This window comes from Centropristis striata, chromosome 21 (assembly GCF_030273125.1).
Source record: "Centropristis striata isolate RG_2023a ecotype Rhode Island chromosome 21, C.striata_1.0, whole genome shotgun sequence".
NCBI lineage: Eukaryota > Metazoa > Chordata > Actinopteri > Perciformes > Serranidae > Centropristis > Centropristis striata.
Genome location: NC_081537.1, coordinates 23,404,124 through 23,430,759, shown reverse-complemented (window position 1 = coordinate 23,430,759; position 26,636 = coordinate 23,404,124). Strand labels below are relative to the sequence as shown.

Below are 26,636 nucleotides of genomic sequence, written 5' to 3'. Positions count from 1 at the left end.
ATTACCTGAGTTTGACTCCGAGTTCCGAGTGTTCAAGTTGGAGTCCAAGTCTGAGTCACCAAAAAGAGCCTGAGTTGAGTCTGAGTCCGAGTCATCAGAGTGTAGGTCGGGTCATCAAAACTTGGAGTTTGAGTTAAAGTTCTGAGTTTTCAAGTCTGAATCAATAAAAATAACCCGTCTGAATCTGACTTGCAGTCTGATGGCTCGGACTTGAAGACTAGGGACTCAGACTCAGACTCAGATAATGATGACTCGGACTTGGACTCTAACACTAGGGACTCGGACTCAGACTCAGATAATGATGACTCGGACTTGGACTCTAACACTAGGGACTCGGACTCAGGTAATGATGACTTGGACTCAGACTCAAACACGAGGGACAAAGACTCAGACAATGACGACTTGGACTAAAAAACAAAGGACTCAGGATTTGGACTAGATCTCAAGCTCAGGAAATAATGACTCAGACTTGAACACACAGGACTCAGGACTTAGCTTAGAACGTAGCTTTCGGCAAAGTGTAATGTCTTTTTTAAGAATTAAAAAAATATTACTTCATTGTATTTAGCAACTCAAATCAAATAAATACAGTTATACATGATAAATAACTAACTAACTAGATCAATTAATAAATAACTAAATGGATTCAATAAACAAATAAATACATTTTATTGACAAAAATATATATTTCATTGGATACAAGAGAAATCTTTTTGAGAATTCCATTTTGCAAAAGCAAAGTAAAAAAAAATACATGATTATATATAATAAATAATTAGACAATATTATTCTTTTTGTTCATTTTTTGCTCAAGGTAAAAACATGTTGATGAACATTGACAAATACATGATCAATAAATACACAAACAACTCAATTAATAAATAACACCATGTTAATAAATAAACGGATGAACACACAAATACATTAATACTCCACGTATAAATAAATACACTTGGTGTAAAGAAACATAATTATTTTATCGGATTTAGCGAAAAAATAAAATTCATTCTGTTTTGCTCAAAGCAAATAAATAACTAGATAAATAAATAAATAAAAAGACAAATAAATAACTAGATAAATAAATAAATACATAAATGGACAAATAGATAACTAGATGAATAAATAATTAAATAAATAAATGGTCAAAAAAAAAGTAAAAGAAATAGATAAATAAATAATTTAATAAATAAATAATTTAATAAATAGATAAATAAATGGATAAATAAATAATTAAATTAATAAATAAATAGATGAATAAATAAATAAATAAATAGACTGCATGTATTAGTTGTTGAGCAGAGGTGCAGCCAGCTCTATCTCTGCTCTCATCAGATGGGTTTTCATCTCCATCCTGATCATTTCCCAGGCTTCAGCACTGTACTCCTGCAGACACAATAATATAATCATTATTAAAACATCATCAATAGATTTATTGATTGATTCATTAATTGATGCACTGATATAGAGTCAGCCGTACCATCCTCTCCAGGACATGGTGGAGGAGTCTATGGAAGTACAGGTGCAGCTTCTTGCTTTTCTTCTTGTGGCCGTGGCTCCCAATCTGAGAGATAAATCAATAAATCTTTAATATACAGTCGTTTTATATTAAACTGACACATCTGCTAGAAAGCTTCAGTCTGTTCTACTCACACAGGAGCGGAGGCCGTCAGCCTGGCGGCTCAGAAGAATGAGGAACTTCTCCACTGTGACCTCTTCCCATGATGCAGCGCTGTGATCCTCCTCAAACAGAGAAACTATCTCCTCCAGAACCTGAGCCATGAAAAACAGTTTGTCCTCAGCCTGGAAAAAGAAGAAGGAGAAAGTAAGTTTATTTACTCAAATACTGGACACAAATTGTTGGCTACTTGTCCTACGATATCTGAATTTTCCTCCAACTTTATACTAAATAGTTTATACTAAATATTGCGCTTTTTACTCTCTTACATGTATTTGATACATTTAGTTTTGGATTACTAATTCAAAATATAACTAATTATAATCATGGATACTTGGCTGCTACAGTATATATAGTACAGCTTTAACTTTGAAGTAATGTACATATTGATGCCTCAATAGTTATAATCTATAAGCTTAATATGCATCATTCTTCAAAATGAGTTCAAGTATAGTGTGATGCTAATACTTTGGTACTTTTGCTGAAAAATGCAGGATTTTTTTAAACCTGTAATCTAGTATTTCTACACTGTTTTACTGCCACTTTAGAAATATATTATGATGTTGTATTATTGAGACTTGACTGCTACAGTATATAAAGTAAAAAAAAATTTACAAGCTTTAACTCTGAGATAATGCACATATTAATGCCTCAATAACTATAATCAAATAGTATACATATTTGAAATTAATTAACAAATATATTATACTGGAATATTGTGGAGTTGATAAATATATAGTAAAAATGTAATCATTTAAAGCTTTAAATTTAAAGTAATGTACATATTAATGCATCAATAATTAAAATCAAATATGAATTATTCTGCAGAATGAGCACTAGTATAGTTTGATGCGAATATTTTTCTTAAGTCAGATTTTGATGCAGGACTTTTACCTGTAATCTAGTATTTCTACACTGTTTTACAGCTACTTTTTCATAAAAGGTCTGACTACTTCTTCCACCGCTTGGAATAAATAAGACATTATAACCTGCACAGTTGTCAGAAAAAGTTGAAGTGGACTTACTGAAGCTTTGGACGCCTGGTTGTACAGATGATCAGGGAAGGCCACAGTGTCCTCCACTTCAGCATCCTCAGTGGTGTTAGTGGAGTTATTAGCCTGCAGAACACAGAAAAAAACATTCAGTAACTTTTTAAACAACATCCTAATAAAAAAGTCAAAGTAAAAACATCAAACAACTTTAAAAAAGAAGTGCTCTTACCATTGTATCCAGTAGTTTAAAAGTCTTTTCACTGAAATGTCTGAACCTGTGCTCCATCCACCTGCAGCTCAGTGAGGAGGCTGAGCTGTACAGGCTGAGAGACAGAAACACGAACAGGATCCTGCTGGGAGTCATCTTCTTTTTCTTCTTCTTTATAAAGGGTAAAATATCCTTCTTTTTCTTAAAAAGGTATGATATCCTTTGTTTGGAGCAAATGCTGATTTCTTTCTTCTTTTTCTTAAAAAGGTATGATATCCTTTCTTTGAAGCAAATGCTGATTTCTCTTGTTGTCCGGTTGATCTGTTGTAGCAGAGCTGCAGCGCTTCATTTATACTCCAGGGCGCGCCTTTCATTTTTCGCTTTCCTCACCTACCTGCACACCTGTGGGAAACCCGGAGTCTGACGCGGCTTTCACACTGAGCACATACCTGTACTGTCACACACATTTTCGGATTATTATTGTTATTAACAAACATTCATGCCGCCAGAGTGAGATCATTTTGAATGGGAAGCTGAAATGCCGTACCGAGATTTAAACCGAGATTTAAAACGCCATAGAGAATTAAACACCAAAACAACAATAAAAGTTATTTTTACACAGATTTGAAATTTTTTTTGCGATTAACATGGGAATATTTTGGCGATTTTTAGAGAAAAATAAAGTAATACATTTATGTCAGGGATAAATTATTTTATTTATTTATTTATTCAAATATAAATAAGTGGCTTTATGGGTACAACAATTACAGGGGCGGGGGGAAAAGACGTAAAGAAAAAAGACAAATCACAATAATGATGATGATGATAAAAAAAGGATTTAAAAAATACAATAAAAACTATAAATGCTTTAATGTACAGAATGTTGTTTAAATGTGTAAACAAACAAGCTGATGAACAAAAAACCGTAACAAAGTACAAAAAACAAAAAAATTACAAATGTATATAAATTAAATAATAATAATAATAAATAAACCAAGAACGTAAAATGATCATGCAATGTGGTGAGGCAAAATTATATGTATTTATTTATATATTAAATGTATTTCTTTTGTATTCGTTCTGCAGGCTCTCTGTGTGATGGAAGTTATGTGTTTAGAATATATTATATATTATATAATATATATAAAGTGATTCAAACAGTAGTTCCGGCGGCACTGTGTCACATACCAAACATAACATAAAACAGAAAGCGCTTCCCTCAAAGTGAAAGCTTTGACGTGTTACGTTTTCACGCCTACGTCATGACGTTTCTTTCAAGACAAGAAAGGGAGATAAGTTTATCTCCAGAGGGGGAATTCTCAGTTTACCTTGGCATTTCATCATCTATTTATTGTTCTTATGACATAATTGTGTGATAGATGTTTATTTAGTTTAGTTTAGCATTGTTCTGTTTAGTGTATATTCTACAGTATATTTTCTTTCCTGTAAAAAAAATATCAAAACAAACCAAACCTAACGAATGGGTTGATTTTCTTTTTATTGTTCTTGTTCTATAGATGCACCATAGGCATGTGTATGTTTTAATAAACTCATTCAGGCACAGAAATGCAAAACGTTGTTTTTGTAATAATAGGATACATGTGATTGTTTTTATTTTATTTTCCTCCCTTTAGTACTAACATCATTTTTATTTTATTTTCTCTTCATAAATAACAATTTCATGGGCACTCAGAAGAGTATAGATACAATAAACTTTAATGATCCCCAGAAGGGAAATTAAAGTATACAGATAAATAAAGAAAAATTTAAATAAAATAATAATAATAAAAAAGATGATGATGATGATGATGATGATAATAATAATAATAATAATAATAATAATAATAATAATAATAATAATAATAATAATAATAATAATAATAAAAATAGGCCATTGTTTATATTATTGCACACTCGGATAAATATATATCCAACCCAAATATTTTATGAGAGCACCAATAACGCCCCCTGCTGAATCAAGGCAGTATTACTAAATATTAGCTTGGGGGAAAAAAACACTTTATTTACAGACTGTAGTTGTACTAAAAGTGCATTATTCTCCGCCACGCACAAACCCATCACCAGTAGCTAACTACATTAAACGTCCAGGCCTGTGAGACTGTTTTGAGTATATTCTGACATATACTTAAGTTCATTACTTTGCAGTTTATCATTTCTTTACACAAACACAAACTTTTTACACTACTTTATAAGTGTGGGGATGATTTGTTGGAGTTACTACACAGTTCTACAAGCTGTGTAATGTGTAATAAAACTTTTTTTTGGTGTGTGTTGTCAGCCCAGCAGGAAGGACAGCAGGGAACATGAAGTTCTCACATGTCAGCACACAGCAACAACATCAGCACGCCTCAGAGGCTCTGCTGCCTTCAGGGGCTACTCGTAAACTACACACACCAATGTTACTGCTGCTTCCACATAACATTACAAGCACTGATCTGTATGATAAAGTATGTTTAATTATCCAAAAGTGTCAGAAACTAAAAAATCCCAATAAACATTTTTGATATTTCATCAATAACTCCATTACTAACCATTTAAATCAATATTTAGTGCAATGGTGTTCTTTACCTCTCACAGATCAGGTTCAATGAGGATATTTCAGTCGTTTTTCATAGAAAATTCTTGTTAAAACTTTTTTTTATGTACATTGGAAAGACCTACATATAAAATACAATGGTTTTACATGACGTTGATTCAAACAAATAAAACGTTTTGAACTACTTTTTTTATTTTTAAACTTTGAAATAGGTCAATTTGACCAGCAAAATAACAAGAGGGTAAATAGTTCAGGCCCATGTTTGTTACTTACTTAACTTCTTAATTGGACATAACAAGAAACACACTGGTTAACATCTATTTTTGTTGATGTACAGGCTAATTTGGGCTAAAAATTCATATATTTTTCATAGGCACACTCAATTACCATGATAACTATTTGCAATTTAGTATACTTTTTAAAAAGTACACTGAATTACAGCTTAGAATTAGCTTTACTTTACACTTAAATGTACTAATAATGAAGTGGAATAAAGTAAATTAATTGTGTATTACAAAGAACTTAAAAATTAGTAAACTTTTTGCAAGCACATTTAATTTATTCAAATGCATTATACTTTTTAAAAGTGTACTAAAGTGTAAGTGTAAGTATTCTTAAATACATTCTAATAAATCACAACAATTGTCTATTACAAAGGACTCTAAAATAATCATACTTTCAGAAACACACTAATTATAAGTATCTGCAATTTATGTTTGTTTACATTATGGCCTCAAAAAGTTCATGTTTTTTTAGGGAACTGAAATAAAACTTTCAGAATTGCATAATTAGTATATTTTATTTTTGGTGCATTTACATATTTTTTGAAGTACACTTTCTAAAATTACATTTTAAATATATTGTTAAATACACTTTAATTTAAGAGCTGATATCTAGCCCTTTTCCATGGTTTTCTTGATAATAACCAAAATCATTATCAAGAAAAACAATGGAAAATGTCTAGATATCAGCTCCTACATTAATCTCTCATGAGCTATTTTTGTTGTTATCATTATATATGTCCAAACAAATGTACTTATAGTTGTACCAGGCATTAAAATGGACAAGAAATGGAAGAAAAAGGGTGGATCCGCTGCAGAACTACCAGATTCAGTAACAGTTACTTCCCCCTCGCCATCAGACTGCTTAATACCAAATGCCCCTGCTTGTACAGTGCAATTAATCATCTGTGCAATATTTCATACTCTGCTTCTAACTTTTAGGGTGCAATAATTCATGTACATATTTGAACACTTTTATTTTTATGGTAAATGGTAAATGGACTGCACTTATATAGCGCTTTTATCCAAAGCGCTTTACAATACAGACTGTGCACATTCATCCATTCACACACACTGGTGCTACCTGTAACCATTGGGAGTTCATTCTCACACATTGATGAACGCAGCATCAGGAGCCATTTGGGGTTCTGTATCTTGCTCAAGGATACTTCGACATGTAGGCTGCCATGGTCAGGGATCGAACCACCAACCTTCCGATCAATGTGCAACTGCTCTACCAACTGAGCCACAGCCACCCCATTTATTTCATACAAGTTTTTTTATACAAGTTTTTAAAGAAACGACATACAGTCATGGAAAAAAATATTAGACTTAGACTTAGACTTTCTTTATTGTCATTGCACAAAAACACAACAGTGAATCTGGCAACGACATATCGTTGCTTGGCTACCGCAGTACACACATCTATCTATCTATCTATCTATCTATCTATCTATCTATCTATCTATCTATCTATCTATATATATATATATATATATATATATATATATATATATATATATACATATATATATATATGTAATATATATACAGATTCACTGTTGTGTTTAAGTCTAACACAGTGTCTAAGTCTAAGTCTTAGACACTGTGTTAGACTTAAGTCTAAGTCTATTTTTTTCCATGACTGTATGTCGTTTTTTTAACGGTCTACTCTATTTCACTACATTCCTGACTGAGCCTGAAGGCATCACAGGTCCATTTCCCATGATGCATCAGTGACTTCAGTCTGATAGTGACAGAGCGTCTCACCTCTCATAACAAATCCTAACTTAGCGCTAATTTTTTTAGCTTTTTTATTATATTTCTTGGCAGCAATGGAGAGCGACTGTACGGATTAACTTGCCTTTAACGTACATTTACTGATTTTATCATAATTTACCGAGGATATTGCGGTTGTCTGTGGACCTTTTCATGGCAAGTTAGCCAACCTGTTTCGGTAAGGAAGCTAAGCTAACTAACCAGTCAGACTTACAGCTAGTGTCATGTTTTAACGCAACTTCTACATTAATTATACTTTTCACAGCTTGTTTAAGGTTTTCTGTGTATTATATTATAATGTCTCAGGCTTCCCCGTCGAGGTTTAGTGCTATACACGCCCCAAACAGAAGCTAATGTTAAAATGGGCAACTTGCTGTCAGTTAATTAAAAATGTTGCAAGTTTTAACCTGAAATTGTCACAATATCGTCACCCTGTTAAAATAATCGCCTAACTATTTTTTTCAAGTTTTGCAGGAAACACAAAAAACTTATATAGATGACATTTATTGATCATTTCACTCAAAAAGGATGTAACAAAGGATGGCCATTGGCATAGTAATAACACTGTGTGCAAATTATGTAGCTTCAGAGAAATAAATGACTTTTTTTACATGCCTTTGTGACTTAAGCAAGATATGGTAACACTTTATTTTGAAGGTGTCACATAAGAGTCACACAAGCCTGTCAGAAAAATGACGTGACAAGTATCATGAGCATTAATGTAGTTATTTTAATAATATTATTATTTTAAAATTGTATTATTGTTATTATTTAGTTTATATTTTATCATTTTTTTAGATTATTTATTTAAATAATATGATTTATTGTATTTATTATTGTCTTTTTATTTAGTTTATTTTTTTAATTTTTATTTTTTTTAATTTATTTTATCTTAAAGCACACTGAATTTCCCCTGTGCAGGAATTTTATATAGCTATAGAAAAATATTACTTACTTAAGTATTATCAGCAAATTGTACTTAAAGCATCAAAAGTGAAAGTAGACAGTAGTAAAATGTTCCCTCTCAGTTGTACTTTTATGTATTATGTTTTTGGATTAATATTACTGCTGCATTTTACTACTGTAGATGTTTAAGGTTGTGCAGATTTTTTGAGATACATGTTTTTTACTGGACAGGAAGGATAAATAATATAGCTGTTGGACAAATGCAGTGGAGTAAAAAGCACACATTTGTGTCTGAAATGTAGTAAGGGGTAAGTTGCATAAAGTATGAATACTTAAGCTAAGTATAATTATATCAAATTTAAGTACAGAATTTAAGTAAATGTACTTGGATACATTCCACCACGGACTGTAAGACGTAATACTTTGTTGTTAAGTAATCCTATTTATGTCCTTAGCTTGGCACCAGAGGTATTTAGAGCTATCTTATCTGCATGTTGATCATGTCAGGGAATCTGAGTTGCACGCTGTTTGGATTCTGATTTGCCCTCACAGAGCGTTTTGATTGGGGAAGTTAGCCCTGAGGCGTTTTGTAGCCACTTCCCTGCAGACACCCTGTTTAATCAGCGCCTCACATGACTCAGTTACAGCGTGGTTTACTTACTGAAACCATGAAATGGCAGATATGTCACAGAACAGGACACAGTCTCGTGATGGAAAATGTAATGATAGCTCAGTGGCAAATGTCCCATGAAGTGAGGAAAAAAAACCAGCTTCCTTATTATCACATGCTGTGCTTATCAGCCGGGGCACACAAGCTCACATTGCTTGTTTATCCATTTTAGTTGTGTCACAATAGTTGCTATTAGAGAACTTGTTTTGGTAAGCTTGTTGCATTCTGCATATGTCAAAGGAATAGTTTGTGTTTTTCAGCGTGCCATGAGGGAGTAAACCTTCCCAGGAGGTGCCATGCTAGCCACACAGATGCCAGACACGCCACCTGAGGCTAAAGATGTCAAACAGGTAAAACCACAAGCTTTCCCACTCTGTGCTCCACCAGTTCTGCCTCATTGTTTTGTCTTTTATTGCTACTGTGGTTAAGATGTGAGATTAGCTTTATTCGTTTCTGCAAAGTGTTTCTGCCAGTCAGATTGTGACATTAAAGGTAGTACGTGTTGTAATTGTACTGTTGTAACTGTACTTCAGCATTGCACCACTTTAAGGCCTCAACTTGGTGATTCATGCTTTATCTTATTTACAGTGTTGTTAAATCAGGCTTAACATATAATCTGATGCTTTGAAAGAGACGACAGACAGACAGACAGACAGATGCAGAATTAATGCCGAAAAAATAGCAGATATCATAATTAGCTTTGAAAGTTACCATTAGATAGCTTATTATGCATCATAAGTTAGGGCTGGGCGATATAAAAAGTATGATTAAAAATGTGATATGAAATTAGACCATATTGCATATATCAATATAGTTTTTTTTTGTTTTTTTTTACCTTTCTTTATATTTAATGCTGCCCTTACTAGGGTTTGTCGTGTTTAGTTCTTTTGTAATGTTCTTTATTCTTTTGTTATATGAATATATATATTTCAGAAAAAGATTGGCCTATTTTATTTCTTAGGCTATTTTTTTTAAAGATATTTCTTTATTTAAATGCACACTTTATGTATATTATTTATATTTTTTGACTGAACATTTGCTCTCACTTTGTGATAAAAATATCGGGATATATATCGTATATCGATATTCAGCCTAAATATCTCGGGATGACTCTTGGTCCATATCGTCCAGCCCTAATATAAGAATGTAACAATTGTATGGAAGATGAGAAAGAAAAAATAAAGTATTAAAATGAAAATATCAGATCATATTAAAGCAGTGGAGGACGAGTGCCGAGCCTGCTGAGTAAACAGCAGAATATCCTGACTGTACGCTGTCTGCAGAGCCCTGCTGTAATACATCATGTTAAAACAAGGTTCTGCTGACTTGCTAAACGAATGTATAGCAGTCAGGAATCTATGAGAGCTGGCAGGGAATTGGAAGTTATTTTTTTTAGCTCTGTTGCTCAGGTCCTGCCAAGTGAAGCTCAGTAACAGAAGAGTTCTTAAGTGCTCAGTGTCTGGACCATCACTCTGCAGAGTGTTGCTGAAGAATCAGTTTTTATCCTGCAGCCTATTGCATAATGTACACTCACTTTTTATATGTTTATGTTCTCTGTCTCTCCATGTCTGCTGAAACTGTGTGTCATGTGACTGTAGGTAATGTACACACCATGTTGCATAACTACGGAGCACGAAAAGCTGTCAAAATAATAATTAATTAAATAAATGGATGGCTTGATAATTAATATAATATTCCAATAAATGTACCAAAAATAATATTACAAATAAATGTATGCTTTAATAAAATGTGACATTAATTAATAATTCTATTTCTATTTTTATGTATTTATTTACCTTTGTATTAAGCTCCCTATTTATCAATGTTTTTATTTATTCAGTCATGAATTCATTCTCTTTTCATTTTTAAATGTATTTATTTTTGCATTTATTTTTTATTTATTTAAATTAATTTTTAAATGTATTTATGTATTATTTTCCCTTTGCCCTTCACCCATTTATAATTTCAAAATTTATACATCTATAACTTTAAACGTATTTCTATACTATTCTCTTAATACAGGGGTAGGCAGCCTGTGGCTCCAGAGCCACATGAGGCTCTTCAGGCCATCTTCAGTGGCTCCATGTGGCTGTGACCAAAACATTTATACAAAAGGAAACGGTTATTTGTTTACATTATACGTTGACAAAGGTGTAGACTCACCCAAAGCAATTTATGTTCTTGATTGTAAAAATGTGCAGCTTATATACGGCCTCGAAAGTTTTTTTTTTTTTTTTTTTAAGCTTTTTGGTCAACTTAAATGTGCATCATAGTTTAAGAAAGTCTACGGCACCTTAACCTCTAAATTTTGCCAACTTCAAGTCTCGTTTTAAGTGTCCCTAGTTTCCCTTTCGATTCCAAATTTCCTGAGATATTTGTGTCTGTTCCTCATTTGCACTTTGGTTCTCATTGCTTTCTGACAAAATCATATTGATGAATGTTTATTATGACCTATTAGTAAAGCTGGTAGGCCAGTTTAGACTTAGTCGGCTGTTTTGTTGTCATTGTAATGCTCGAAATAAGGTTTTCGGCTCCATTACGACATTTTTTCCTTTTTTTCGACCAACAGTGGCTCTTTTGCCCGTAAAGGTTGCCAACCCCTGTCTTAATACATTTTCTTTTAATAATAAAAAAAAAAAAAGAAAAATTAAATAATGAAAAAATAAATTAAAAAGCAATGCTAAAGAAAAAAGAAAAAAAAAATTAAGACAGAAATGTATTTTTAATATTAATGTTGGTACATTTAACAACATATTAGTTTATTTTCTGAGCCATTTATTCATTTTGGATTTTGGCAGCTGCCCTCCATACATAAAAAAATGCATACTCACTATCTATTCACTAAACTTGTAAATATGAAAGCAGAAACTGCTGTGCTGGCTGTCCTATTTATGTGTGTTGGTGAACAGAGAAGTAATTTGCCACCCTGCTTCTCGTCACGACCCCACCCTCGTTGATTTCTAGTAAAGGAACGAGGAAGCTGATAAAGTTTCTTCTCCCACGCGTTCACACAGATCAAAGAGAAGTTGGCTCAGTCGCTGAAGGCGCTGCAGAAGCGATATGTGACGTCAGACGCCGTGGTGACTAGTGAAGACGGCGACGCTAACCTGCTCTGCTGCGCCCTGGAGGCCATCTTCATCCACGGGATCAAGAGCAAGTACGTCCGCACGGAGGCAGGGGGTCGCAGCAGGAAGGGGGACCGGGGACCGCTGCCTCAGCCGTTCTTCTGGAGCCTCCTCAAGACCGTCACCCACCGGTAAGAAAAATACTACTTCATAGCTGAAACAATATTGGATTAACAGAACATTAATCTGCACCAACGTTGGTGATTATAGTTTTTAATACATTTTCCAATCAAAAATGCTTCATTTTTAGGCTCCCTCGAACAATAAAATATGTATAAAAAGAAAAAACAATGAGATCACACAAGTGAAAACAAAATGAGAATCCAAACTAAAAACTATTGCCAGTTTAAGTAATGGATCAATCATTACAGAAAGAAAATATAAAATAAAGTTGTAATAATATAAATTATATATATATATAGACATAGAGGTGTAAACAGATAAAACTGTAATTAAAAGTATATAGAAAATTATATAAAAAATAACAGTATTGTATTAAAAAATGATCACCACTGCTATTCGCTTTGTTATGTGATGGCTAAGTCAGCATCTTGGGTTTAAAACAAGCAAAAGAGCAAATGCAAAGTGCATTTAGATGGACATACTTTTCAGAGGCCAACATTTCCATTTTAAACATACTTTTTAAATTTGGTCTTTTGTAATATTGAAATGTTTTTCAGACACTGAATTTAAGGTCTTCATTAAGTGTAAGCCATAATCATCATAATAATACGAAATTAAATAAATGAAGACATTAAATGTTTCATTCTTTCTGTAATGGATCTATATAATGTGTTATTTCCACCTTTTGAATTAAATCACTGACATAAAAAAACTTTTTAATGATATTCTTATTTATTGAGATGCACCTGTATATTAAATGTATTACATGTAATTACAATTACATGACAAAACTCTGAGAAAGTAATAAATACATAAAAAGTAAAATTAATAGCTATATGACACCATTTATAAATGCGAGTCATCAGTAAATGTTTCTATAAAAACGTAGTTTAAAGTTTAATGACGCTCTCTGTTACAGTGACGTGGTGACGGAGCTGGAGAAGATCAGCTTCGTGAGCACCGATGTGGGTCGCTGCCGAGCCTGGCTGCGGCTGGCGCTCAACCACGGCCTGCTGGAGTGTTACCTGGCCTCGCTGTTCCGTGAGGGCTCCAAGCTGCGGGCCCACTACCAGCCCAGTGCCTTGCTCCTGAACACCGAGGAGCGGGAAGTCCTGCTCAGCTACCTCCAGGGCCTGGCCTCGCTCACATTCAGCCTTTCCTACAAGTCGGCCGTCCTCAACGAGTGGACCACCACGCCTCTGGCTCTCTCTGGACTCTGTCCCTTGTCCCAGGTGGAAACAGTCGACCTGCCCCTCAACGGCCAAGGAGACCTCCCCACCTCCAAGTCCACGTATAAAGAATCATGGGACACGGTGTCCCAGTCGTCAGGCTCATCAGACGCACCGGACCTGCAGAGCGGCTGCCCCGTGCTGCTGGGCAGAGGGACGAGTGCTTTACAAGGAGGGAGGACTGGACTCAACTCGTCTAATTTAAGCCTGGACACCACGGGCTCCTCGCAGCTCTCCTCCAGCCTGAGCTCTGACAGCCTCCTGCAGGGGCAGGACCCCCGCAGCCCCGCGGGGGAGCAGTGGTCGTCATGTGACCTGGACATGCCCATTAACGTCACCGTCAGCACCAAGAGGCCACAGAAAGAGTAAGTGTTTCTCCTGAGCTGTGAACAGATGAGCATTAAAGTGTGAGGCTGGTGATGATCTGTGGCAGCTGCGGCTCAGTTGGTAGAGCGGTCGCATACTGATCGGAAGGTCGGTGGTTCGATCCCTGACCATGGCAGCCTTCATGTTAAAGTATCCTTGGGCAAGATACTGAACCCCAAATGGCTCCTGATGCTGCGTTCATCAGTGTGTGAATGAATTCCCAATGGTGGCAGGTGGCACCAGCATGAATGTGTGTGTGAACGGGTGAATGAGTGCAGTCTGTAGTGTAAAGCGCTTTGGATAAAAGAGCTATATAAGTGCAGTCCATTTACCATGACCTACAATTTTCTTAATGTCAGTGAATTTTATGAAGAGACCCAAACCAGCAATGAGTTCCTTCTTAAAACATGTACTGATGTATGACAAAGCCTAATTTTTGTCTGAAAAATATTAATACCCTGGTCTAACCTAGGGCTGGGCGATATGGACCAAAAGTCATATCCCGATATATTTAGGCTGAATATCGATATACGATATATATCCCGATATTTTTATTGCAAAGTTAGAGCAAATGTTCAGTCAAAGTCAAAGCCAAACATGACATGTCATAAGTAGTTTTATTGAAACTGTTTATTTAAGTGAACATAAACACTGTATAACAACAGGAGTACCTTTTTTAAAAAAAAACCCTCAAAGCTCCATAAAGTGCACATTTCAATAAAAAATATCTTAAATAAAAATAGCCTGTGAAATAAAATAGCCCAATCTTTTTCTGAAATAAATATATTTATATGAGAAAAGAATAACAAACATTACAAAATAACTAAATATGACAAACCCTAGTAAGGGCAGCATTTATATATAAAGAAATATATTTTTTAACTATATCAATATATGCGATGTGGTCTAATTTCATATCACATTTAAAAATATATCGATATATCTTTTATCTTTTCCCCGACCCATATTTGTTGATGTTTGACATTTTCACTGCAGTCAAAAACTGTTTGCTTGGAGGAGCCTGTGCAGCAGCAGCAGCGCTGGGCGGGGAGTCACATCTAGAACTTAACAATGAGGTAGAAAGAGTAGACCTGCTTCCAACAAACAGACACTTCTCCAGTTTCTCTCACTATACAAAAGTGAACAAAACATCCACTTTCAGCCACTGCCATCTTTCACTGTTGGCGTCATTTGAAGCCAGAGTCTGTGCAGTAGTGAGCCGCCCGACCAAACCAGAGCACAATGCAAGTTCTCATCATGACTTTACACACCCATTTTTATATTATCCAATAACTTATTAAAACCACCTTATCAGAAGACACTTCTTCGAGCTATGAGTCCATCCATCTGTATCCAATCTAAGTTCCAGCCTCCTTTTTACTTTTCATGTGGGAAAACAAACTATTAATCATGGCAGAGTGTTTTTGTCACGCCTTTAAATGTGCCTGCAGGCTTTATGATCACATCAATGAGCCACATTGTTGCCCTGGATTACCACAAACACACACATGCTTATTTTAAATGAATCCTATATACTGTATTTACTGTGGTGCTGCTGGGAATACTCAATCTGCTTCAGATATATCCCCAAATGCACTGTTTACACCTGTTTGTGTAAGGATGGTTGAAAGCTACTTAGTTATTTTGCTAAGCAGTTTTAAAAAGCAATGAAACAATATACATTAGGGATGGGAATAATTAATCGATGATTGATTAATGGTTGTTAAGAATTTGGTTGATCAATTGGAATTTTTAAATGATCTGTGCATTTTTTTAAATTTAAATTTTATCTCTGGATGCGTTTCAGTCCTCACTGAACTGAAACACGCCGAGCGTTCAGTTCTGCGGCCGTACGTGAATAAACCAATGAGCTGAGAATTAAGTTGGTTAAAGCTACAGTTTAAAAACTGGAAGTTGCAATAGGAATTAAAAAACGCACAGAAATACAAGAGGAATAATTTTAGCAAAATTAGCAAACTGTATCACACCTTGCTAGCATAAATTACTGAGTTTAATTTTATCCAAAACTTATTTAAACACAAAACACATTTAAATATGAAGAATACTGTGAAAACTAACCTCATGCCTCTTCAGGGGCTAAAACATAAAACATTGATCTCCTTGACGTTATATTTACAGACTAATCTCACTGAGTTAGTTTTAATATGGACTTACTATCTTTTATTTTGCCCATGTATGCATGTTTTTACACATACTGGAGTATGTATAAAAACATAGCGATTAATCGATTAATTGATCGTTAACGTTATAGATAATCGAGTTGGCAGGTTTCTTCCATCCCTAGAAACAATATACATGTTGTTTCTAAAGATTTAGGTCTTCAGTAGGAATGAATATGCTTCTTTGGATTTGATGACAAAAAGAATGGTAAAAAACAATATTAAATCATGACTTGTGCTTGTGTCGGCAGTTCTCAGGCAGAGTTCAGAGAAAGTGGCCACTGCAGTCAGGACTCCATGCGTGAAGACTCCTTTGTGTCTAGCACGGGTCCAGATCAGTACTCAGAGACCGCTATCTTCAGTGGCTCTGACAGCGAGATCCAGGGTCCCCCTACGCCATCCCAGGACCACGTGGACGCACTCCCAGACTCTGTGCTGTCTGATTCAGAGCCACCACCAACATCTGATGAGAACCACGTAGACGGCTCTCCCTCTGAAGCGTCTTCTGAGCTGCACCCGGACACAGACGCAGTGCCCTCTGCGGTCGGTGAGCCTCTGGAGCCTCCGGAGCCTTTGGAGGAAGTAAACACGGCTGATGTTCAGGAGAGTCCTGAGCCCGTCAAGGAAGAGAAAGAACCAGAGGTCTCTGAGCCGTCAGTGCATCAGAGCGCCCGTCGCTCCACCAGCATCCTGAGCAGGAAACTGTCTTCAGATTCTCTATCAGTAAGTGTGTTTACAAACTGTCTTTTCTGCTTGAAAAGTCATATTTCACTGTGTTGTTGTTTTTTGACCCTTGTGCCTCACATTAGGGACCGTCTGCACCACTATAAAATGATATGATAATATTATTTTCTATTTCATAGAGGGAATTATAGGAGGATGATTACTAGCAATATTGATTTTCATGCAGTTTTTTGTGTATTGTCAGATGTAAAAGAAAAATCAAAATAACCAAAAAACGTGTTACTTTAAGCCCTTTTCACACATGCCATCTACACTGAAATGTCCAGGAACATTTCCATTCATGTATGAGTGAAAGTACAAAAGTATAAAATTGGAAATCTGCTAATTTTTCACCTCAAGACCAAGTAAAATTTCAAATATACCCTATGTATGTAATTGTAATGTATTTGTTGATGGTCAGATTATTGGATGCTAAACAAGCTTCCTTTTTCAAGAATGGCTGGAAGACTTGAGTCATGAGCTGAAAAGTCTCTGTCTATTCTGTCATTGCAAAAGGCTTGTCAATGTGTGAAATAAGGGTGTAAATCACATGCTTCATCATTATACAGTGTGATATACTGTATGCATTAACCCAGCCAAAATTATTGAAAAGTTAAAAGATCAATAATGTCCATAGTGAGGCAGAGGGTGAAGGATTTTACAGAGGGGGAAATGCAGAAATGCCCTCGCTTCTGACTTGCTGTGTGTCTATTCCCACTGAGGAAATGACAAATAAAACACCTGACTGCTAATACTGGAAGCCAGGGTATCAGGGTGGAAAATCAACGCATTTGATGTGTCATGAAATTTGAGCAACTCATGAGTCGTGACGTTTGTTCTGCTTAAATTGAAATAAAACAGCTCCTGTGGCAGGGTGTTGTGGATAAAATAAAGTAGCTTCCTGTGTTGTAAAATACCCATAAAACACTTATTCTGTATTCTTCACTGTACATGTGATGTCTGAGCAGCTCGAGGATGTGCCACAATATTTTCCACTTTAAAAAATAGGACTTTCTGTGGTTGCCACAAAGGTTTTTCAAAGAAGTCAAGAAAGTGACGTTTGTGCTTTCTTTCGATGACCCTTCAACAGAGAAGGACATTGTTCATACAAGTTCAGCGGGTTCTCACACTACTGACCCACAGACACATGATGATAACAGGAACTTTCACAAACTGTGGTCTATTCATAGAGTGCAGATGAGTTGTGCTTTCTGCGGTCCCAATCATTGATGACTAAATCTATTAACCAATTTAATAAGTTTATGAATAGTAAGGTTTTAACTTTAAACACTTCAACACGTTCAGCTGCTCTCAGATCCCCAGACAGACTTTTTAAGCAACTCGTAACATAAAAACTGCTTCACAAAGTTTTAAGTTTTGCAATTTAACAGTGTCAATACCATTACCATTTAACATGTTAGTCTCGTGTCTGAATAAGCAGTAAACATTCTGGTCCTGATACTTGTCTTGTTTCACTTTCTTACATCACTGTTAAAGAAAAAAAAACTGTCATTTCCTTTGCAGCATTCTCGTTCTTGGATCTCTGAAGACGACATCTATAAACCCCATCTGGAGGAGGTGTCGGACCACGACGAGGCTCCTCCTGCTGCTACCACAGCTGAGCTCAAAGTCTCCCAGTCTCCTCCCAGCGTCGTCCACCGCAGACAGATAGGTAGGAGAAAAATCATAGTCTTAAACCAGACATGCACACGAACAGAACAGAGAACAGGATTGGCTGTCTGCCTCAGATTAATACGTCAAATCTACATTAAAACAACAAAAATCAGCTGCAACTATTTTGATGATCAATTAATGATTCTAGCCTCTCAAAAGAGATGATATCTTGCTTTTCTTTATCATATCTTCACAAACTGAATGTCTTTGAGTTTTGGATTTTTAGTCAAACACAAAAAGACATTTGACTCATCTATTTATTGGAAAAATAATCATCAGATTATGCATAGTCATGTAAAAAAAATATTAGAATACCCCTTTTCTTTAATTTCTTGTTCATTTTAATGCCTGGTACAACTAAAGGTACATTTGTTTGGACAAATATAATGATAACAAAAATAGCTTATAAGAGTTGATATGTAGACATTTTCCATGGTTTTTATTGATAATGATGTTAGTTATTATCAAGAAAACCATGGAAAATGTCTAGATATCAGCTAGATATCAGCAAAAATATTTTTTTCCGGTATCCGGTAATGAACGAAAAGTATTAGTTGCAGCCTCAGTCTTACCCGTGAATGCTTTTAAACTATTGACATGAAAACTTTAAAATGAATGTGTCAAAGTTCCTGTCAATTCATGTTCCAGTCAGTTTGTTCTTGAGGTTGAATTCCCTTCTATCCTACAACATTTACAACTCAGATCTCTCTAAAAAGTTTTTCTTTTCTTTCCTTGATGTGTTGCTGCCCCCTTGAGATCAGTGAGATAGTGAGAAAACATTACTACATGGTGGTGGTCAAACCTCCACAAGAAAAAGAAAATGAAAAGAAAAACAAACTAAACTAAACTAAACTCACATAATCCAGAAGAGACTGACCCAGTCAGCAGATAAAAACAAAGGCATACCTTAAGAAAAAAATGTGAACACACCTGCTTAGTAAAGGAAGCTGCCAAGGAGTTGAAAGGTTCATACTGTTGACATAGGGCAGATTATACCTGCAGCCCTTCAGACTGTGGAATGAGAAAGTATTATAGCTGTAAACACGCCCCACATGGTGACGACACAGCAGGTGATTTCCGTAAGCTGTCAAACAGAAATGGAACACCTGTAAATGTTGCATCATTTATTGGAACGAGGCCAAATTGCTCTGGAATGTAATAAACCTGTATTTCTTTCAAGACGTCACCTCAGTCAGTGCTTCATCCAACAACACACAAAAACATTCACAACTTCACAATACACAAACATAACATCCACATAAGAGAACAAAAAAAACTAAAACAAATATTCATTTGTCAACTTTAATTGTATTGTTTGTTGAGTGTTTGATTATGAAAACTGCTTTAGTTACGGCTGTTTTATGCCAGAAAATATTAAATCAAATCATCTGTTAGAGTACAGACGATGTTAACTCTCTGCTTCTCCTCACTCACCTAAAAGCTGCTTTGCATTTAAAGAGATGAAGACAGTTTGAAATTTGATCTCTGTAGTCAAGACTGATATTAATAGTGATATGACTTGTTCAGGGTTTCATTTTGGTGCTAAAGTTTTGCAGAATTATTAGAAAAAGTCATTGATTTTTATAAAGTTTTTCAAGGTAAAATATTCTGTAAAAGCTCTTCTGACAAAATAAAATGTGTCTCTAGCAGCTAATCAGTCTCCAGAATGTGAAAATAAAGATCATGTGAACGTCCTTCTCTGTCTGTCAGGGCTGTCTAACCCTTTCCGCGGCTTGCTGAAGCTCGGTCATCTGGAGCGGCGAGGTGCGATGGGAATGTGGCGTGATAACTACTGCGAGCTGTCGCCCTTCGAGTTCCGCCTCTACCTGAACGCGGAGGAGCGGACGTGTAGTGAGAACTGCTCCCTGCTGCGATGTGAGGAGGCTCGCATCGCCTCACCGGAGGGCCGCTTCGAGCTGGCCTTCCCCGGGAAGAGACTCTACCTCCGGGCGGACAACCGCGGCGAGGCCGAGGACTGGGTGGACCGCATCATCGAGGCCGTCAACAAGTGCCGCCCAGCGTCTCGAAACGATGATCAGTGGGAGGTGCTGCAGCCCACCAGTGAGAACGGAGTGGACGCGTCTTCTCCGTCCTCCGCCCCCTCCAGCCCTGAGAGAGGCTCGCTGTCCTCCGACACGGGGACGTGTGCAGGACAGGAGGCCCCTCCTCCTCCACAGGAGCTCGACTGGACTCGGGCGGCCGATTTAGAAACAGACGCCATCAAGGAATCTGTTCTGTACTTCTCCACGGACCCCGAGGCTCGGACATGGGCGCCTCTGGTCTTCTCTCTCTCTCTGGAGGCTCTGAAAGGCTTCCGGGTGCACGAGGGCAGGAAGCTGCCGCGGCTGACTCACCTGATTGAGGAGATCCGGGACGTGGTGCCCGACGTCTCTCAGGGAGGACCGGCCTTCTTCAGACTGCTGACCGTCAGGGAGACGATCAAACTCAGAGCGGAGAACGCAGAGGAGGCTCGCTCATGGAGGGTTCTGATCCGAGGAGCTCTGGACTCCTACCTGGAGAGCGGGGAGGACGGGGGCTCCGCGGAGCCGGCTGTAGTGAGCGGCAGGGGGGTCAGTGGAAACCTCCACAGACTGGTGCAGCACAGACTCAAAGAGAACGGAGCTCTTCTTGTTAATCTGTGCACTGTGCCCTCAGAGAAGGGGCTGGACGCTCAGAGCTTCAAGTGTGCAGGTAATGTTCACTTAATCTTAAATATAAATTGTTTGCTTGTAAATGTAAATATATTTACAAGCATTAATTGTATTATTATGTTGAGTTGCCTTAAAATAAGAGAACTGCTCAGATCAAATAGAAACTATTCCCCTTTAAGACAAAACTAAACTAAAATATTATTGTCTCGTATTTTAGCTAAAATATATCACTACTGAAAAAAAGGAGACATGAATTTCCATCAACAACAGAAACTGAACAAATTGCAATTGCTTCACATTTGACACTAAAGTAGCACAAATATTAAATATTAAATCCATTTCTATGCAGTTGACATTTTAAAACTGACACCAGCGAGGAAACTAGTGTATATGCTGTGAGCTGAAGAGTCCAACCACAAGGTCGTCAAATTTAGGATTATTTAGCAAAATTTTTGCATAAATTTAAAAAAAAGTAAAGTAAAGTAAACTCTTGAAATCATATCATAAAAACGATTACTGTTATATTCCTTTTTCAGGGGAGCCAGCTTCACCTTTCTAATCACAGTCCATCTATCGCCCAGTTACTCAGTTTTGCTCTTTTCTGAGTGACATAAAAATAAATAAAAATCTTTGTATCCTCGTGGACACAGTGTTCATGTGTGGTGTGTCTAGTCCAGTAATCTTCAGGCAGTGGAGAGCTGTGTATCTGACTGAATCTGTTTCAGGGTTTTTATTTAGTTTCTCGTGTGTGTTACACGCAGGTTGTCCTCAGCAGATCGGTCCGTCTCGGGGCAGAGCTCGGCTGTGTGAGTTCTCAGGCCAGTACTACTGTGACTCCTGTCACCATGGCGACACCACCATCATCCCCTCACGCATGGTGCACAACTGGGACCTCACACAGCGAGAGGTGGGTGCTGCAGATGCTGCTCTGACCCATCAGTTTGTTCACAGGTCTTGGGGAGCACAACTGCACATGTGTAAAAAAAAAAAAAGTTGCATAAAGTGTCTTGTGGCCTCCGAAAGAGCTGTGATGTCACTGGAGTCAGTAGTCAGGTTTCCATCTAAATGTGCTGCACATTTTAACCAAATTTCAAGAAAATCTGCTGAAGAAAATACTTGTGATTGTTTGTTTATATCCACTACTGCTCTGCTCTCGATTAATAGAAGTTGGTTAATTGAGATCAGCAGTAGGTGGCGCCAATTCCCAATCAGAAAACCATGATGCCAACAAGATAAGGCTGTCAGTTGAACATCAGAAATATGACATTTCTTCAGATCAGGAGTCTGATCTGAAGAAGAAGCTCCGTACATTTTTCATGTGCGTTACAATGTTTTTGCTAGGTCTGTTTCTCATTGCAGATTTTTGCATTTATTTATTTTTAAATTAATAATAACTTTATAATATCATTAATAACTTTATTTATATAGCACCAAAAACAACACCTTACATAAAAAACACCAGGTGTTCCACCAAAGCTTCTCAAATTTTGGCATTTTTTTCAATGCACAAAATGACAATGTGCATAAAAACGTGTCCTATGTCATCATTGGTGAGGAAAGATTTAGAAACGGTAAAAGTTATCAGGTGAAAAAAGGAAATCTGTTAATGAAGAATCAGAAAATCAAGGAAGGGATCAGTGAAAACAAACAAAGGACTTGTAGAAATTACTGAAATGTACCTATCGCTGGGACAAATTGTACCCAGCGATAGGTACTGATTTAATGAGCCATTCGCAGTTTCACTGTACCGGCCGTGTGTACTTAGACTTGCATGGCTTAATCTTTGAGACAAGCATATGCTACTGGCAGGATCAACCAGGTAGCCCCCCCTTTTCGTCGGGACGTTTTCATAGATTTCATATTGGACCGCAGCTCTTATAAGGTTAACTGTTCACTCTCCTTGTGCTCTGGTTGAATTTTAAAGACATAATTTTGTTAAGTTAGATACACAATATGTGACAGGTTTATTCAGAATCACTCAGCTTTAGTAATCCCACACAACGTCAACATGTTCTGTCCTCCTGTGTGTGACCTGTGTGTGTGTGTGTGTGTGTGTGTGTGTGTGTGTGTGTGTGTGTGCAGGTGTGTAAGAAGGCTCTACACCTGCTGGCTCAGGTGGAGCAGGAGCCTCTGCTGAACCTGGAGCAGCTGAACCCAGACCTGGTGAGGCACTCTGAGTCCATGGCTCAGGCCCACAACCTGCGTCAGAGACTCCGCCTGCTGGGAGACTACCTGCTCACCTGCCGCAGCGGAGCCTGCAAGAAACTCCACGCCAGGTGTGTGTGTGTGTCTGCATCTTACATGTCCTCACATTTCAATTATACTTTTTATTACCAATAACAGGGTTCTTACGGGTGCTTGAAATCCTTGAAAATGCTTGAATTTAAATGTTGTATTTTCAAGGTTTAAAAAGTGCTTGGATTTTGGATAAAGTGCTTGTAAATGCTTGAAATTCTTACTGTATTTATCTTGCCATCTGACTATATCCATCTATAGACAATAGATAATCACATGTTCAATGTAAAAATAATGAGTAGCCTATCTGAAATGAAGACCGTTCCTCCTAAAAGTGTAACACCATCACTGTTGGTATGGTTAAGTGAAATCTCCCCCTTTTAGTATGTAAGTACTCATCTAAAACCTGCAATTTACAACAGGTGTAAGATACTGGAAAAGCTTGAAAATTTACCTTGAAAGTCCTTGAAAAATGCTTGAATTTGACCACTGCTAAAGTGTACGAACCCTGGTATATTTTCTGATTCTGTGTCAGGATGGAGCAGCGGACGTACCTGCTGGAGTCGAGTCACCTGTACAGCGTCCTGGACCTGCGACAGGTATCCTGCTGCTTCATGTTGCTGCACCTGTCCTCTGACACCTTCAAACATTTTAATATGTTTTCTTTCTTCCAGATAGCAGAGGGCGAATATTCAAACTACCTGCTGACTCTGCTGCAGCACGCCTCCAACCACGTCTTCCACTGCGACCTGTGCACGCAGCGCGGCTTCATCTGTCAGACCTGCCACGCCAACGACATCATCTTCCCCTTCCAGTTCGACATCACCACCAGGTCTGTTCACCTGGGCCGCCGAGGTTCTGCTGCAGTTATCCCTAAATTACTATTATCTGGAGTGTTTCAAGTCAAGAGTAAACTCAAAAGGCAGCAGTTTATGCAAAGGGAGGGAATCTTAGTTTGGGCTCCAAAATGATGATGTTGCTTTGAGAAAAACTGCATGTTTCTTCTTGCCGACATTTCCCACTTTCCACTTTATCCTGACTCATTTTATGCTTCTCCGACATGAATCAAATCTAAATAAATAACAAAAATAACCCTCAGAGACTGAAACTAAACATTTAATTTCTTAATTAGTTAAGTTTGACATTGTCTTTTGTACAGTGACACAAAAAACTGTTTATATTTTTTAGTATTTTGGTGTAAAAAAAAAAACATAACATTTTTAAAGAGATTAAGCAAATAAAGTCATTATATATAACTATATATGTCTAAATAAGAACAAATCAACAAAGTGAAAAACAACTCACATGTATTTCTTTTGTGTGCATTTACTATCATAATCAGAAACACGTTTTGTTGCCTTTAAACAACCTGTAATTTGTTTTCCAACACAGAAAACAAAAAGGCTTTTTATATCCTCCATTTTCATCCTGTCACAACTAAGTAGCAGTAGGCCAAAAATACTGGATTTTGTGTAACAGTTATTCTAGTGCAAAACAACATTAAATTAATTTATTTTGCGTCCTATTTTCTAACCTGTGTCGTGGATGTTTGTTGCTGAAGTTATTTTGTTTTTCATGGTCTTTTTTATGGCACTGATCAAGGAAAGTACTTTTAATTTCACTTTATTCTTAAATTAAATAATTAAATTTATCGTGACCTTTCTGAATCTAAAACCCAACAAATACCCCATTACAAAAAAACTAAAACTAACACGAAAACTAATAAAAACTAAACTAAAACTAAGCATTTTCCAAAAAATAAAAACGAATTAAAACTAGCAAAATCACTCTGAAAACTAATTAAAACTAACTGAATTTAAAAACAAAAAATGACAACGAAATTAAAACTAAAACTAATGAAAAATCCAAAACTATTATAACCTTGGTGTGTTTGTGTCTTCAGGTGTAGAGACTGTAAGGCGGTGTTCCACCTGGCGTGCAGAGCGGCGGGGGACGCGTGTCCTCGCTGTCAGCGGATGAAGAGATATCTGGAGAGAGATCTGCAGTACTGAGCGCTGCCAGCAGGGCGCCGCTGTGTAGCCACGTTTTTTTCAGCGGTGACGGAGAGAATAATAACACAGAATCGTATCTTTTACATGAAGTAACCTCAAGTGCAATTATGAGTGCGGTTTGCCTAACTGACTGGCCTTCAGGCTGCGTGTGAGAGCTGCAGCAGTGAGACTCTAACAGTGATTTAGAGCGTATCGCAGCCAAATGTTACTGACTTCTTTACCTCTCTGGACTCAGACTCGCCACGACATCAAACAACGGACCGGCGACGGTGAAGCTCGCTGCCAAGAATCACATCAACACATTTTTTACATCATGAGTTTTTTACTTTGTCTTATTGCGTCTTCACCATCATGTTTACTGAACATTATGCACATATTTAAACATGCAGCAGCGGTGATCTTCGGTACTGCACATGCAAAAAATAATGAGAAAAAAAACAGCACTTGAAATGTTCTAATCAACAGGTTTTTGATTGTGCCTTCTTTTAATTTAAGCTTTACAATATTTTTCCTCTCTGTGTGTGTTTACTACAGTGCCAGAATGCATCACATCTCGTTTAATTTACCTTGAATATAAGAAGAAATTATAATAACGCTGCATTAGAAGGTGAAAATCTGTCACCGAGAAGACTTTGTGGAATGTTTCTCTCTGGATGTTAACTCGAGACATTTGTGATTTAGACTTTAAATTTAAAATAATTATTTGCTGCTTGTGAGGTGAGGGGCACTGACATTATTCACTGAAGTTAAATAAATTGCAGCAATTACGTTGCAGAAACAACAAATTACTAGATTTCTGAAGTCAAAACATATTTTGCATATTTGCACTTAGCTACGACTGTTAAACTGATATTTCAACTGGAGGTTTAGTTGTAATATCTTCTAGCACACAGAGTTTATCCCTCAACTAACAAACAAACAAACATTGTTGACATGTTTATTTTCAGCTCTGGAATATTTGACTCAGATGTAGAGTTGCAGAAGAAACAGATTTTTTTTGCAGAATCTGCAGAAAACAAAACAAATTGAAGGTTTACTATCAAGTCCATTTTCATATTTGCAGCACTGTTATTCCTGGTTTGTCATCTCATTTATTGTGTATGATGTATAAAAGAATAAATTCCACTGTGTTACTTTATGAACCTCTTCTCTTCTAAGGATCATTATCTCAGTTTGTTGCATCACTGACAGTCTGTGCCAATATTTAATTTGTATTTTATTTGTCTCTAAACACACTAAAAACACAGCAA

General features: G+C 36.7%; 2 protein-coding genes across 3 annotated transcripts; one reads left to right on the top strand and one right to left on the bottom strand.

Moving 5' to 3' along the window:
- Window positions 1-1,267: 1,267 nt before the first annotated feature.
- On the bottom strand, window positions 1,268-9,604 carry LOC131959785 (interferon a3-like). The gene is made up of 6 exons (XM_059325004.1): window positions 9,597-9,604; window positions 2,897-3,020; window positions 2,701-2,793; window positions 1,651-1,800; window positions 1,478-1,561; window positions 1,268-1,383 (listed from the first exon to the last, which is right to left on the bottom strand). Exons 1-6 carry the CDS (start codon window positions 9,602-9,604, stop codon window positions 1,285-1,287), a joined length of 558 nt encoding a protein of 185 aa, XP_059180987.1. The 3' UTR covers window positions 1,268-1,284.
- On the top strand, window positions 7,441-26,524 carry plekhm1 (pleckstrin homology domain containing, family M (with RUN domain) member 1). Of its 2 annotated transcripts, none has more exons than XM_059325003.1 (12): window positions 7,441-7,670; window positions 9,329-9,418; window positions 12,083-12,324; window positions 13,236-13,910; window positions 16,343-16,814; window positions 18,339-18,486; window positions 20,199-21,179; window positions 21,901-22,046; window positions 23,222-23,415; window positions 23,910-23,973; window positions 24,049-24,206; window positions 25,278-26,524. In XM_059325003.1, exons 2-12 carry the CDS (start codon window positions 9,365-9,367, stop codon window positions 25,384-25,386), a joined length of 3,243 nt encoding a protein of 1,080 aa, XP_059180986.1. In that variant the 5' UTR covers window positions 7,441-7,670; window positions 9,329-9,364; the 3' UTR covers window positions 25,387-26,524. The 2 variants fall into 2 exon arrangements, with proteins under 2 accessions (XP_059180986.1, XP_059180985.1); XM_059325002.1 differs by having other exon boundaries at window positions 20,139-21,179.
- Window positions 26,525-26,636: the final 112 nt, after the last annotated feature.

What these genes read in the sequence shown, in the direction of transcription:
- plekhm1 (XM_059325002.1), top strand. Translation starts at nt 9,365, where the DNA reads ATGCTAGCCACACAGATGCCAGACACGCCACCTGAGGCTAAAGATGTC. An exon ending in AGGCTAAAGATGTCAAACAG is followed by an intron (nt 9,419 to 12,082) that starts GTAAAACCACAA and finishes GCGTTCACACAG; the next exon opens with ATCAAAGAGAAGTTGGCTCA. An exon ending in CGTCCACCGCAGACAGATAG is followed by an intron (nt 18,487 to 20,138) that starts GTAGGAGAAAAA and finishes TGTCTCTAGCAG; the next exon opens with CTAATCAGTCTCCAGAATGT.
- LOC131959785 (XM_059325004.1), bottom strand. An exon ending in ACCAGGCGTCCAAAGCTTCA is followed by an intron (nt 1,801 to 2,700) that starts GTAAGTCCACTT and finishes TTCTTTTTCCAG; the next exon opens with GCTGAGGACAAACTGTTTTT. An exon ending in ACCATGTCCTGGAGAGGATG is followed by an intron (nt 1,384 to 1,477) that starts GTACGGCTGACT and finishes TTGTGTCTGCAG; the next exon opens with GAGTACAGTGCTGAAGCCTG.